Source organism: Thamnophis sirtalis, unplaced genomic scaffold (assembly GCF_051295495.1).
Source record: "Thamnophis sirtalis isolate CommonGarterSnake01/CBP01778 unplaced genomic scaffold, rThaSir2_p1.2 scaffold_7, whole genome shotgun sequence".
NCBI lineage: Eukaryota > Metazoa > Chordata > Lepidosauria > Squamata > Natricidae > Thamnophis > Thamnophis sirtalis.
In genome coordinates, this window is record NW_028261387.1 from 24203312 (window position 1) to 24219471 (window position 16160).

Genomic DNA, 16160 nt, shown 5'->3' on the forward strand with positions numbered 1-16160 from the left:
TGTAAAAAGAAACTATTAAAAAAAAACCTGTTCATTAATTATATAAAGCACTATTTTACTTACACTATTTTCTCCAACTACCATTTCAAATTATTCACCCTTTGAAGTTCCTATGTTTCCCTCTCTCCGTGTATGTGTGTGTGTGTGTGTGTGTTTAAAATGCAGGAATAAAAATGTTCAACACACCACAACTTTAAAGGCTATTTTTTGTTTCAAATGCCAGACTCTCTGAGCCAACATTTTGGTTGCTAAGCAGGAGTGTTGTTAAGTGATACTGATATTATATAACACTTTTAATTAAGCGGGTACCTTGAATAAACATAACTTTGAGTTTCAAATAACACTGATTTCGTTGTTGTCTTAGGTGACATCTGTGAAAAAAATTCAGGTGCTCAGGCATGAAAATATGCCGCTCAAACACTATACTTTTCTGCTCACACTGAAAAAAAATTAGAGGGAACATTGCTTCCAACTCTATTTTTCGATTATTTATTCAATGGTGTAATTAGACCTATAGTCAGGATAACTTGCCCAAGAACTCATGGCCATGGCACCCAGCAACTACCCCAGTTAGTCTAGCCAGTGGCTATATTGCAATCATGAAGGGAACTCTAGTCAAATACATATGAAGACAACTGGGAGAAAGCTGCTGCTATACATTGCCTTGTTCTCAGGAAATTAAGAAAAACCCATAAACTTGGGAGGTGCTGCATCTCATGAGTGGTGCCAGAGTTGCATAAAAGTGTGCATTGTATATCAAGTCAAAAACAATTATTTTGTTATTTCCTTAAATTAGATTTAAAAATAAGCTTTGTAACCTCTTTTTTTTTGCAGAAAATGTAAGTGGGTCACATTTTTCTTTTTCACTCATCAAAAGCATGGCATTAAAATGTTTGACCTTGGTTTGTGGCTCCAAGCAGGGAAACCACAGCACAGATACCATTCTTTCACATTTGTCAAAGTTTAGTTGAATTGGTAGCTAACCTAGTTTTAGGATGAGACTTTAAGCAAATACTTTAAGCAAATACATATCACAAAGTCCCAACCCTGCTGGACTCTGCTGGCTGCATTTGTCAGCAGAGGAGTCATAGCATGCTTAATGATATCCTGGCAATTACTTTTCCCCATAAAATTCCATCCCAAAACACTCTTCTCAAAAATTCCAGATACAAATTTATGCTTGTATATATATTTACATCAGAAACCATCTGGCTCGGAGGTGTATAGTAAAATGTCTGGTGATTAAACAATTCCCTTCCTTCTCAATCCTCTGCTGGTCAAAAGAATGACCTATGAAAATGTTGGAGTTTATCTTTTCAGAGAAATTGCTAAGCATCTCATCCTCAGTATAATTAACATGAATGATGACTGGAGCTTCAAAAATAGGGAGGGAGGGTGGAAGACAGAGAGAAAGGAGAAAGAGAGAGGGGGTGGGGAGATAAAGAGAGAGAGAGTGCATCATTTTATCCAAAAGACATTCAGGCAGCTGATAATTGAAAACAAAAACATTTAAGATCTGATAAGAATGTTAACATGAACCTATTAATTAATTCAAAGTAAAAGGACATGACCAAAGTGAAAGATCTTGAAACTTCCCTTAAAAACAGAAAGAAGGGTATCTGAGCACATTTCTGATATTATTCCATTGTTGTTTTTATGCTTTATCAAGAGTGGCCAAAATCTTGGAGTTTGACAAATGTTGCGAATTCTTTGTTTCTTGCATGAGGTCTCATAAGATCTCAGGCAAAAATATATGAATGCTTGTGAAAGGTCAGATATTTTACTTTTATTTTGGTGCACCTACAACATTGTGCAAAATTGTGTAATCATGCCAGTCAACTCTAAAAGTTGCTAATACTTGGTATAAAATGTCTAGCATGGGATAAAGACTTTTCTTACCTTTTCACATACAGAATGTAGTTAGTGTTTAAATGTGTTTTCTTTCCTGGTTCCCAAGTGCAGATCATATGACTTGATTGCTCAGGTTTCATGCAGGTTAAATTGGCTGGTTTTTCAGGCAGATCTATAAATCAAAGAGTTTGCAAAATTATGCTAATTTAAAACATACCCAGAGAATACATAATCATATATCTCTGTTAAATAAACATTTCCTCACTATCTCCTTTGGCATTTTAAATGAATATATTCAAAGTAGCTTTAAGTCCCCTTTTCGTCTAAGATGTGCCAATGAACACAGTTGCTTCAATTTGAATAAGATTCATTTGAAGACTTGCAATTTTCATCTTAAAATATAACTGATACTCTAATTGATTTTACAATACTTTTATTTGTCACAAAATACTTTATTGTGTAGCAATTAAATGTCCTAAAAACAGCATTTAGTTCCTTTGCGGCTAGCATTTTTTGTAATTTTGTCTCTAAAATTGTATCAATACTGGTCTTTTCAGAAAAGTGTCAAAACAATTCCTAAAAACTATTATCCAGCATTGAGTGTCATGTCACCCTACTATCATTCTGACAATATAAGCTATGTTCCCATGATTGGCATAGTAGTAGTTGGATGATGCAATAAAGTGCTATAAACCACCCACAAGAAAATGGCTATTAGCTCAGTCATTTTTCATTTGTCTTAACTATCTTTAATCAGTGACCAGGATTTCCCATTACTTCTCCAATGGTTATATATAGAGCAAAAAGTACATCTAGATGGCATATACAATCAGTCCCAATTAATGTGAAATTGCTGTCAATAACATTTCTACCTATTGTATAATTAGCAACATAGGCTAAAATTTATTGTTGGCAATACTTGTTTACCATTATTTGAGAAATAAACATGGAATCTTTAATACGTCTACCTGGGAGCATATAATGTAAGTTATTTGGACTATGCATGTTTTGGAGTCTGTCTTACTGACTTTGGTGATACTTACTTTAAAGTAGATGCAATTTAGAGTGCAACATGTGCATATTTACCCAGGATTAAGCCCCATTCATTTTGCACTACACGGCTTGGCTTGCTCCCTTAGTTTAGATAATGCTTAGACTACAAACCAAGCTATAATACCTCCTGAAAATGGACTATTAAAAAAAACATAAGTACCACCTCAAAAACATACCTTTAGATAATTGACTATACTAAATTAATTAAGGTATTCTAGAACGGCTTAGCTCATGCTGCATAGCCATGATACTTACATCCCATGCAAAATTGTGTTCCACAGATCAGTCGGCTAGCACTTTTGAGAAGGCATGACACTGTGGAAAAGGGCTTATTATAATTCTGAAGGTTGAGCTGGACTGTAGTTTGGTTTATAACTGACAGGAGTGTATCCTCAACTTCATTGTTATTTAAGATCAGAGATAGTTTTCCTTTCTGACAGTTTTCCATGCAATGGCAATTTATAGAAACATTTTGGCCCATTTGAATGATTGGGGCTGGTTCTGTCCACACACGTCCAGAACACTCTATGATACCTGAAAAGAAAAAGAAGAACAGGAGGAGGGAGGATTACTATGAATACCTTAGCAATTCATTAGGTATTTATTTAGGTATTTATTGGGATTTATATGCCGCCCTTTTCCCTGAGGGGACTCAGGGCGGCTTACAACCACAAGGAAGGGGAGGTGCAAGGTCAAAACAAAACAATATGTGAACAACAGAAAAGTAATAAAAACCCAACTTTCATTCAACAGTCAAACACTCGGGCGGGTAATTAGGAGCCTATCCCCAGGCCTGCTGGGAGAGCCAGATCTTGAGGGCTGCGCGGAAGGTCTGGATAGTGGTGAGGGTGCGGATCTCCATGGGGAGCTCGTTCCACAGGGTCGGGGCAGCAACAGAAAAGGCTCTCCTCCGCGTGGTCGCCAGTCGGTATTGACTGGCGGATGGGATTCGGAGGAGGCCCAGTCTGTGCGATCTAATTGGTCGATTTAGGGAGGTAATCGGCAGAAGGCGGTCTCTCAAGTACCCAGATCCACTACCATGGAGTGCTTTAAAGATGGTCATCAGTATCCTGAAGCGCACCCGGAGACCAACAGGTAGCCAGTGCAGCTCGCGGAGGACAGGTGTAACGTGGGCGAACCGTGGTGCGCCCACTATCACTCGCGCGGCTGCATTTTGGACTAACTGTAGTCGCCGGATGCACTTCAGGGGCAACCCCATGTAGAGCCCATTGCAGTATTCCAGTCTAGAGATCACAAGGGCTCGAGTGACTGCTGTGAGAGCCCCCCGATCTAAGTAGGGCCGCAACTGGCGGACCAGGCGAACCTGGGCAAATGCCCCCCTGGTCACAGCCGACAGCTGGTGATCAAAAGTCAGCTGTGGATCCAGGAGGACTCCTAAGTTGCGGACCCTATCTGAGGGGTATAGAATTTGACCCCCCAGTCTAAGCGTTGGTGTATTAGCCAAATTATTGGGGGGGAAACACAACAGCCACTCGGTCTTATCCGGGTTGAGTACCAGTTTGTTAGCACTCATCCAGTTCTTAACGGCCTCCAGACCCTGGTTCATCACGTCCACCGCTTCATTGAGTTGGCACGGGGCGGACAGATACAATTGTGTATCGTCCGCATATTGGTGGTATTTTATCCCGTGCCTCCGAATGATCTCGCCCAGCGGTTTCATGTATATGTTAAATAGTAGGGGTGATAGGACCGAACCCTGGGGTACCCCACATGTTAGGGGCCTCAGGGACGATCTCTGCCCCCCAACTAACACCGACTGCGACCTGTCCGAGAGGTAGGAGGAGAACCACCGCAGAACAGTGCCTCCCACTCCCACCTCCCGCAGTCGTCGCAGAAGGATACCATGGTCGATGGTATCGAAAGCCGCTGAGAGGTCCAGGAGAACCAGGATGGACGCATAGCCTCCATCTCTGGCCCTCCAGAGATCATCGGTCAATGCGACCAAAGCGGTTTCTGTGCTGTAACCAGGCCTGAAGCCGGACTGGAAGGGGTCAAGATAACTAGAGGTAAATTCTCCATGTTTTGGGGGAAGCACAGTGTGCACAGTTGTAGGGCTAGTCATTGTCCTGCAAGCCCTTTCCTGGCTTTCAATGAATTGTTAATGTTGCTTGCCACTCTAAAGTTTATATATTGTTTTATGGTTTTTAATATTTTCTTTTGTACAGTGCCCAGAGTCTCTCTGTGAGGGAGAGAGGCGGTTTTAAAATTTGATAAATAAAAATAAATAAATAATCTTTCAAAAGTACTTACCTAGAAATTCATTCTAGGAATTAAAATAATTCCAGAAGAGGTTGGCATTTTGCTTGACAAAAGGCTGGTTCCTTTATAACTAACTAACTAACTAACTAGCTAGCCAGCCGGCCAGCCAACCCACCCACCCACCAACCAAATGAACAAATAAATAAAATCAATGATATGTAAATGTAAGAGTAAGGTGCAGCAGGAAACCAGTGCACACAAAGGAAATAACTTATGGGTACATTGCAGTCTAGGAACCAAGCTGGGTATCCAAGTGTAGTAGAATCTAGCTGGTAAAATACTGATTGGCTGGGATTAGGAACACAAGAGGCATGGCTGTACATAGAAAAGGCAAATAATGTGATGTGCAGCATGACACCACAGTATCACTGTTATACTACACAAAAATTGTAGCATATATTATTATGGCAGTTGTAGTGTCCCAGGATTATGTGATAATCTTTTATGACCTTCTGAAAGCAAAGTCAATGGGAAGCCAGATTCACAGTAAACTTGTTACTGACTTAAGAAGTGCAGGATTCACTTAATAACTGTGGGCAAGCAAGGTCATAAAAAGGGGCAAAACTCATTTAACAACTGTCTTGCTTAGTAATAGAAAATTTGGGCTCAATTATGGTCGTAAATCAAGGACTACCTGTATTTAGTTTGTCCCATTGCCTACAAGGATATAATACTTACCTGGCCCTTTAGCTAAGCACCGATGAGAAAGAAGGCTTTGGGGGATCTTACAGAAAAGTACGTTTAAAATCAACAATACTTTAGATATTGCCATGATCTGGAAGATGTTGGACCTTTGTCAAAAGGCATTGTCTAAAAGAAAAAAAACAGCAATATGATTTTCTCTACCAATATTTCTTTAAAAAATGTTTAACATAATCCTACCAGAATGTTGAATGGGGAATATGAAACAGCTGGAAGGACAAATTTAGCTTTGGAAATAAATTCCTTGATTCTTTTTTGAAGTTTCTATTTAGCTTCCCATATTTCTCCTTAACAAAGCCCAATACCAGTGTTGGTTTACTACTATGACATTTTTGAACCACGTCTAAGCACAGCAAACAATGTTTCAAACATTTCATTCTGCTTGTCAGCAGCTATAAAATATAATTACTATTTTAGGTTAAGCTCCACAATTTTTAATTTTAAGATAAATATCAAAGATGCTATGAGGTTAGGAGTTTCTAGGCAAGGCAGTTCTTAGGCAATTTGCCAGATTGATTTACAAATTTTACAAGATGCTAACATCATCCCAAAGAATTTTTTTAAAAAAAAGGAAGAATGACATTCTTGAGTTACACAAGTTTAAAAAAATAAAAAGTTGCAACTTAAAAAAAAGATTAAGAGGTAAATTGTTAAGGTTCTTCAAAATCAGAATCTATTGAAATGATGGCGCAGTGGCTAAATGCAGCACTGCAGGCTACTTCAGCTGACTGCAGTTCTGCAGTTCGGCTGTTCAAATCTCACTGGCTCAGGGTTGACTCAGCCTTCCATCCTTCCGAGGTGGGTAAAATGAGGACCCGGATTGTTGTTGGGGGCAATATGCTGACTCTGTAAAGCGCTTAGAGAGGGCTGAAAGCCCTATGAAGTGGTATATAAGTCTAACTGCTATTGCTATTGATTTGGTTTATTGAACCAACATGGCCATAGGTTTGTTGTTCTGAAAAGCATGGTTGATAAAAGAGCACATTTACATAAGTACTTCTAAGACCATCGTTAGAACAAAGATGGCTGGTCTGAGCACATAACCGTACAAACTATGTATATCAGCCAGTATATCAGCCACTCCTAGCATGGCTTTCACTTCTCAGATGATTTTAGTCTCTCCAAAAGATAATTTGCTTTCTTCACAGCAACCATGCACAAGGGCAACAGATATCTTACAATACCATAAAGATTCCTTTCCTGCCCTTCAATTTCTTATCATTGCCATTTGGTTTTTTCCTGTGGCTCTATTCTGCTTTTCTTTGCAACCCTTTGCATGGATGCAGCTGCCCAGGAGCAGCAGACATTGGCCAAAGGTCATTAGCAATAGACTAGCTATCAGCAGAGCAATAGACAACTTGGTTTGGGAATGGGTGCTTTTGAGCAACTGTGTTGAAGTGGGATTTCTATATCCATTTGAAGCAAGGAGTTCATGCAGTTGCAAAGGTCCTGATCTGTTGTTTGATCATGAGTGGGCCCATCAAAATTAGGTCCTTTGTCTAATAATCCCTTCAGTGAACTGCTCATGGTTTCCTTCTGCTTCATCAGCAGTTTGGGTATGTGGTGAAAAGGAAGCTGAGGGGCAGAGACCGAATTAGTTAAGACATTTGTCTTACAGCTACTGCAATTTATTAGAGGTGAGGTGGCGCAGTGGTTAAATGCAGCACTGTAGCTACTTCAGCTGACTGCAGTTCTGCAGTTTGGCTGTTCAAATCTCACCGGCTCAGGGTTGACTCAGCCTTCCATCCTTCCGAGGTGGGTAAAATGAGGACCTGGATTGTTGTTGTGGGCAATATGCTGACTCTGTAAACCGCTTAGAGAGGGCTGAAAGCTCTATGAAGCGGTATATAAGTCTAACTGCTATTGCTATTGCAAGCAAGCTACTAGCTGACATGCCCCCCCCCACCACCACCACCAACCCCGGGCAACAAGGTTGTATAGCGAGCAACTTTTGTTAAAATATTTTTCAAGTGAAACAAATTTACAAATTTACTCTTGCTGAGTGATTTTTGATAGACATTTGTTTTATAAACCTAAGGTGATTCTGAGGGGTCCTTGGTGTTCTCTGAGCTTGGCTGTTTTCTTGCAGACATTTCATTACCCAAAGAGTGCACTGATGATGTTACCTAGTTTGGTAATGAAACATCTGAAAAGAAACAACAACCAGAGCACCAAAGACCCCTCATTACAACCCAGAGCTGCAAATATTGTCCTTTATTAGTAAGAAGATACTTTTCTTATGTATTTCATTTTTTGCTAACCTTTTCTCTTCAGGAGCAAAATATGAGTGCCCTTCTTGCCTTCTAATCTTATATCACTAATATCTTTAAGAACATTTGATAAAAAATTGTGACTGGCCCAAAATTACTCAGAATGCTTCATAGTTTAGCAAAGATTTGAATCTGTTGTCCCTGATTCTAATCTGATGCAGTAGCAGACTCTTCAGCAAAAACGCATATAGGTAATCCTCATCTTACAATCACAATTGAGCCCGAAATTTGTTGCTAAGCGAAACATTTGTTAAATGGGTTTTGCTCCATTTTATTACCTTTCTTGCCCCAGTTGTTAAGTTATTAATACAGTTGCTAAGTGAATCTGGTTTTCCCATTGACTTTACTTGTCAGAAGGCTGCAAGAGGTGATCACATGACCTTGGACACTGCAACTGTCATAAATGAGTCAGTTGCCAAGTGGCTGAATTTTGATCATGTGATCATGAGATGCTGTGAATGTGACAAATGGTCAGAAGTCACTTTTTCCCAGTGCTGTTGTAACTTTGAATGGTCACTAAATGAACTGTTGTTAAGCAAGGATTACCTGTATGTATGCTCTATAATTGCATTTTTATGGTTTTTCTTAATTTATCCCCAAAAGGTATTAAGCAAAACTGAATGTAAATTGCAAGGTCCTCAACCCCTCCCTGCCACAGTCTGTTTTTAAAAATCTTGTTAGAATGTCTGCTTTACAATCTACTGAGACAAAGCCAATCTTTGGAAGTTGCTTCATCTTTTGAATGAGAACATTAACTCCTTTTCACATTGGAATAATGCAGTGGTGGGATTCAATTTTTTTTACTACCGGTTCTGTAGGTGTGGCTTGGTGTGTGGGTGTGGTGTGGCAGGGGAAGGATACTGTAAAATCTCCATTCTCTCCCGATCAGCTGGGACTCGGGAGGCAGAGAATAGATGAGGGCAGGGCCAGTCAGAGGTGGTATTTATCGGTTCTCTGAACTAGTCAAAATTTCTGCTACTGGTTCTCCAGAACTGGTCAGAACCTGCTGAATACCACTTTTGGAATAATGGAAGCAAGTTTATAGCTTGGTATTACCAGGACCTTTTTTCTCTCTCTCTTCATCAAGTAGAACTAATCTATTTTCAGGATAATCATCTACACGGTTTATCTTCTTGACAAACAGTTTAGGCATTGCCCAACATTTTCTGCAGTGAAGACCAATGCAAAGAGTTCAGCTTCTTTGCAATTTTCTTCTTCTTAGTTTAATACTTGATCCCCTTCCATTGATGGCTGAATAGCTAAACAACTTTCATTGTTATCATTTTTGCATTTCTTCTTACGTTTTTATTTTGTGTACATGCGTATTCGCCAATCTTAATGGATCCCATTCCTTGCCATAACAATGTAATGCCCTGCCATAAATTGTGTCCTCTATGTAACTCTGTATTATGTGCTATGTCTCTATCATTCTCATAGTAAACTAATACTATGTTAAATATCTTGTCTGTACAAGGTGAACATAGATTTGAAATTGCCCTGTGTCCCAAAGACCTCCCCAGAGGTTATCTAAGGAGGGAAATTTCTAATGAAAGTCAAAGATGAGCTGATGACATAGATACTGCCAGGGGTGGGTTCCGGCTGCTGCTACTGCCAGCTCACTCAGGGATGTGCTGAGCACGCTTGATGTGTGCTACGTGCGCATGCGCAGTACTAAAAATGCTTCTGAGTATGCGTAAAAGCCCAGAACAAAATGGCGGCACCTATGGTGTCACCGAGAGAACCGGTTCAGGGGCGTGGCATGCCTAGGTTGCTGGCGGTTCCAGTGACCCAGGCCACCAAGTTACTACCTATTCAAACCGGTCCGAACTGGTAGAAGCCCACCTCTGGATAGTGCTGCCCCAAACAGGTGACTAATACTTCATTTTTGTTCTATTATCATAGAGCGTTTTACAATTTAAGGAGAAAGGATTGGGTGCTTGGGGATAAAGATTAATTAAATCACAGAGATAAAAGGGTCAGAGTCACCAGAACAAGGAGTAAAATTGGAGTTTCCAGGCTGCTTAACATATATTGCAAATTCCAGGGTGGAAAGGCTTTGAGTTCTCTTCCCATCCCCCTCATTAATGCAAGATTTCCTTTTTCTGAAGGAATCGTTTTCTCTTATTCACTTGTTCACTTGGTTTGGAAATCATGCTGAAGAATTCCTGAACATGAAAATTCTTTCCATTTCTGTATGTTAGACTGTAGCTGAAGGTCTATTGCTTTAGTATTTTCTTTGGAGATCTGAATGCTTTGATTTGCCCTTTTAGTTTCCTTCTTATCAATATTCAGGTGTTTTTTCTCTCTCCAGATTTTCACTTTGGAAATCAAACGTAACTGGCAATCCCCTAAATTTATCATTTTGGGCAATTGACTCAGTAGCATTTGCTTCATGGTATAAGATGAAAGCAACTAGGATTCAGATAAGGATCTCTTTCTTTTAGTTGATTTCTTAGCAGATTTTTCTATGATACAGATGTGTTTTATGACAAAGACAGAACATCTCGTATCTCTACAATAGTGCCAATAGCAAAGCTATAACTTCCTCCTCCTCCTCCTCCTCCTCCTCCTCCTCCTCCTCCTCCTCCTCCTCCTCCTCCTCCTCCTCCTCCCAGCATTGTAGTAATAGTAATGGCAATGGACTTGTTCATCTTTAAAACAATTAACCTATACACTAACAGTAGGTAGAAAAAAGACAGCCAGTCTGGTATAGTGGTTAAGGTATAGTGGTTAAGGGAAGGGGAAAGGGGAGGGGGGAAGGGGGAAGAGAGGGGAAAGGGAAGGAGAAGCTCAATATATAAAAATACTTTTTTACTTTTGTATTTATTGGGAAGAAACCAGTGGTGGGATTCAAATAATTTAACAACCGGTTCTCTGCCCTAATGATTACTTCCAATAACCAAACCGCTCAGTAAGTTAACAACTGGTTCTCCCAAAGTGATATGAACTGGCTGAATCCCACTACCGGAAGAAACAACTGGTTGTATTTATTATAGTTCTTAGTAAATATAAGTATACAATCAATTTTATTATAAATACACTTTATACTATAACATATTATAAGAACTGGCACAATTAAATAGATTCAGCAGTATCTGCAATCTGAAAAAGTAGACTTTGCAGCTATATACTTTTGCATGCAATATACTTTTGTTAGCGAATCAACATAGTTAACTCAGAAGGAAAAGGCTGTAATCATGTAACATCTGCTCAAAATGCTTCATAAAGATATTTTCAACACAAAAGAATAAAGGAACTAAACCTAATCTGTATTTTGGAAAAGCAGTTAAATATAGAAAATAGAAGACTTACATTAACTTTTTTAAAAAAATGTAAATTAAACCTTCACCCCTTCTCATTTACTATTATTTTATCTCAAATTTTAAAAATAAACACAAATAAATTGCTGTAGAAGATTTGCAGACACCTCTCCTCCCTCCCTCCCTCCCCTCTCTCTCCCTCTCTCTCCCTCTCCCTTTCCCATTCTGTCTAGAAAAGAAGAATTCATAGTTTCATTGCATCAATTACTTAAATATATTTTTACCTTTTTCTTCATACAGCCACGTGTCTCATTTCTGTGTTTGAACTTGATTTCACTCCTAGCAGGTGCTGAATGAAAGTCTTATTTCTTACTGCATGTATGCCCTTTAGAATTCACTGCTAGAGGCCCCAATAGAAAGAGAGGAGAAAAAGGCAGCTTCTTAGTCATGACCTACTTGAGTAAGAAGAACCTGTTAAGACTTCAGTGTTTCTTGCTTAAGAAATGTTTATTTTGTGAGTCACTCTGTGGGGAAACCCACAATTATCAAATTTCTATTGCTTTCTCCCCACTCCTCTCATGTCCTCCAGGTTCTATCAGTTCCATCTGAATAAAGTTTGTTCTGTATTTATAGTACAGAGCTGAGTTAAAAATTCATTTCTGAGAACTTGAAAACAAGGATTGGATCAATTTGTCTGATCAAAATTACTGTATATATTTTTCTTTTCAATTTTAGTTAGTAGCAAAACAGCTAACATTGGCACAAAAAAAAATTATTGGCAAGGTTACCTCCAAACAGCAATAAGAAAGCTCATCTATTTGCATAGCAAAGGATTCACTTCTTTATATGTGTATATATCTTATGTTTTACAAAACACATAAAAACAAACAAAAAGTAAGAGAGCAGAAGCAATAAAGGAAACAAATATAAGCAAATGTCTAGAAAGAATCATAAAGGAAAAAAAAGAACAAGCTATTTCCTTTGCAGAAAAAGTCAGTACATTAACAAAGTTCTCTCTTTTTCTTGATTACAGAAAAAAACTCACCTCACTTTTCTTTATTATCTAACTTTTTTCAAATCATCAGAACCATCTTTTTGCTTCACACAAAAGGTCTATAAAAGATTTTCTGTTTGAACATAAATGAAGATTTTTTTTCTCAATCAAAGAGTTTAATTTAGCCATCTCTGCAAGTTCCGTCAAGCCTTTCTATTTTTGAGCATATAATAGTCTCACTGCAGTATTATATATAAAAAACAATTCCGTAACGTTAAATATTTTAAATAAATATATCATAGGATATTTTATTATTTTTCTCTTGCATCTTGAGGAACAGCAAAGCCATTAAAAACTGTTCTATATTCTATGGTAGTGATGGCTAACCTTTTTATTGCTGTGTGCCGAGAGCACCCGTGCGCCCATGCAATAGCAAGCGTACGCGACCACACCATAATGCAATGCAGATGTGACCCCCCCGCATGCCTCTCCCCCGTGCATGCATGCCCGACTCCTGTGCATGCATGCACAACCCCCCTTTACCCATTTTTGGTTTCCAGATTGGTGCAGGAGACTTTCCAGGCCCAAAATGAGGCTTGGGGGGCCTCATGTGGCACCACAGTGCTCCATTTTGCTTCCAGATTGGTGCAGGAGGCCTTCTAGGCTCAAAACAGGGAACACAGGGAGCCGCTCTTGCCCTGATTTGGGCCTAGAAGGCCTCCTACACCACCATGGAAGTGAAAATGGGGCACGGGGACGCTGTGTGAGCCCCCAAAATGCAATGTGAGCATCCCCCACATGCACCCCAACCTGATGCATGCACGGCAGAGACCCAAAGACCAACTGGCTGGAGAAATGTGCACACATGCATGGTGTCAAGGCTGCTTCACTTAATAACCAAGAAAGAAACCACTCAACTCCATTTTGCAGAAATAAGAGTACTTTTACTGACTATAAATAAATAGAAGCTAAGCAAAGCTGGATCTGAGCAAAAGCGCGTGAAGGAGTTGATATCAATACATGACCCATTCCCCTCCCCTTGGTAACCCCAGTCCATAGCCCAATCCAATATCTCCACAGCTGTCAGCTGGGACACATCTTCAAAAATCATAATCAGGTTGGTATGCCAGACAGTTGGCTTTGGCGGGAAACTCCCCTCCTTGCCAAATGCGCAATAGATGGTGAGAACAATTCCCAATCAACAATCCTCCAGTACAGATTATTTCCACTCCCAAATACCATGCCCTCCCTCCCTGTTTCAATGGCAGCCGAAAAGCAAGCAGCAAAACAGAGGTTGACATATGGTGGAGCTGGGCTAGGGTGACACAGAGAGGGCTCTGTGTGCCACCTGTGGCATGCGTGCCATATGTTTGCCATCACGCTTCTATGGAATGTGAAACATTAACTTCAGAACACTTCTGTTGATACCTTAGAGTGAAAAAAAACATTGGACACGACAACTTTGAACAGCAATTCCATAGTAAATGTTTAGTATGGGAACAGTGCCACATGATATTTTATAGATATATAAGTAACTGTTTTATATACTTCAGAGTTATATAGACATATCTCAAAGGATTTTAGGGAATCATGGTGATAGTGAGTTCATCCTTTATTGATTTTGTTTTTTTTCCTGAAGCTGGATGATTGCTTTTACTTAAAAGAAATGTGTTAAGTTCAACAGGAAATGAATGAACCAATTTTTGAGATGCTAAGTTTGGGTGGTGGCAGGATTTGTAAGGCAAAAAAAAAAAAAAAAAGAGACCCAATTTTAGTTCTTACAATGCTGAATTTAGGCTGGGGAATCCCAGGTTAAAATTACCTTCACCCACTGAAACTCAAGGGATGTCTTTGAGAAAATCATGTTTTGTCAGCCCAACCTTTCCTACAGGGCTATTGTGAGAAAAGTTGGAAGTAAGAGTGTTATGGTCAATGCTCTGGGCTCCTTGAGAAAACTCAGAAGGTGGGAGGAAGGGAAGAAGGAAGGACATCTAAATTAGTCCTGTGCATAAAATGAAATATATATATTTTCAAAACTGAAATATATAATCATTGTATTCTAGAAATTCTACCATGCAGGTGGGATACAATTCAGCAAAACCAAATTTTAGTATATTTTGATTATTCTAGCTTTTCCCCAAAATCTAGAGTCATCAAGGCTGGTGTGCTTCTTACTTGTTTCCCATTCTTCTCTGCATGCTTTTCTGCCAGTTTGTTCTCTAATCTCCCCAGCATTTTCCTTTCCTGTCTCTAGTTACTCCCCACTACTTCCAATGTACTTGTATTTTTTTTCTCTGCTTCTTCCTCTCTGAAAAAACTCAGTGGAACATGCAAGTTTTTCTCCATCCCTGAAATCAAACAAGTATGCTTCAGTTCAAACTATCTTGACCCCTTCCAGTCTGGCTTCAGGCCCGGTTACAGCACAGAAACCGCTTTGGTCGCATTGACCGATGATCTCTGGAGAGCCAGAGATGGAGGCCATGCGTCCATCCTGGTTCTCCTTGACCTCTCAGCGGCTTTCGATACCATCGACCATGGTATCCTTCTGCGACGACTGCGGGAGGTGGGGGTGGGCGGCACTGTTCTACAGTGGTTCTCCTCCTCTCGGACAGGTCGCAGTCGGTGTTGGTGGGGAGGGAGAGATCGTCCCCGAGGCCCCTAACCTATGGGGTGCCGCAGGGCTCGGTCTTGACCCCCTGCTATTCAACATATACATGAAACCGCTGGGCGAGATCATTCGGAGGCACGGGATTAAGTACCACCAATATGCGGACGATACACAGCTGTATCTGTCCGCCCCGTGCCAACTCAATGAAGCGGTGGACGTGATGAACCGGGGCCTTGAGGCTGTTAAAGACTGGATGAGAGCTAACAAACTGGTGCTCAACCCGGAAAAGACCGAGTGGCTGTTGTGTTTTCCTCCCAAGAATTTGGCTAACGTTCCATCAATCAGGCTGGGGGGGCAAAATTTATACCCCTCAGACAGGGTCCGCAACTTGGGAGTCCTCCTGGACCCACAGCTGAGTTTTGACCATCATTTGTCAGCTGTGACCAGGGGGGCATTTGCCCAGGTTCGCCTGGTGCGCCAGTTGCGGCCCTACCTGAACCGGGAGGCCCTCACAACAGTCACTCGAGCCCTTGTGATCTCTAGGCTGGAATACTGCAATGTGCTCTACATGGGGCTGCCCTTGAAGAGCATCCGGCGACTTCAGCTAGTCCAGAACGCGGCCGCGCGAGTGATAGTGGGCGCACCACGGTTCGCCCACATAACACCGATCCTCCGTGAGCTGCGCTGGCTACCTGTTGATCGTCGGGTGCACTTCAAGGTCCTACTTACCACCTATAAAGCGCTCCATGGTAGTGGATCTGGCTATCTGAGAGACCGCCTTCAGCCAATTACCTCCCTGCGTCCCATCAGATCGCACAGGGTAGGCCTCCTCCGAATTCCATCCGCCAGTCAGTGCCGACTGGCGACTACGCGGAGGAGAGCCTTCTCAGTTGCAGCTCCGACGCTATGGAACAACCTCCCCGTGGAGATCCGTACCCTCACCACAGTCCAGGCCTTCCGCACAGCCCTCAAGATCTGGCTATCCCGTCAGGCCTGGGGATAGGATTTTACTCTCACCCCGCCTGAATTTTGAGTGAATGTTGTGTTTTATGGTTAATTTTTTTTACTCACGTTTTTCTTTTATGTCTTGTCTTGCACTCCCTTCCCCCATTGTTGTAAGCCGCCCTGAGTCCCCTCAGGGA

The 16160-nt window shown here is 40.8% G+C and overlaps 1 protein-coding gene across 1 annotated transcript in view; it reads right to left on the minus strand.

Annotated features, from left to right (window-relative positions):
- IL23R (interleukin 23 receptor) overlaps window positions 1-11850 on the minus strand; it is a 49375-nt gene extending 37525 nt beyond the window's left edge. The window contains exons 1-4 of the mRNA XM_087719496.1: window positions 11701-11850; window positions 5863-5994; window positions 3160-3438; window positions 1900-2023 (exon numbers count right to left, since the gene is read on the minus strand). Coding sequence (XP_087575622.1) covers window positions 1900-2023; window positions 3160-3438; window positions 5863-5956 — 497 coding nt within the window. The 5' untranslated portion in view covers window positions 5957-5994; window positions 11701-11850. The remainder of the gene's footprint in view (window positions 1-1899; window positions 2024-3159; window positions 3439-5862; window positions 5995-11700) is intronic.
- Window positions 11851-16160: the final 4310 nt, after the last annotated feature.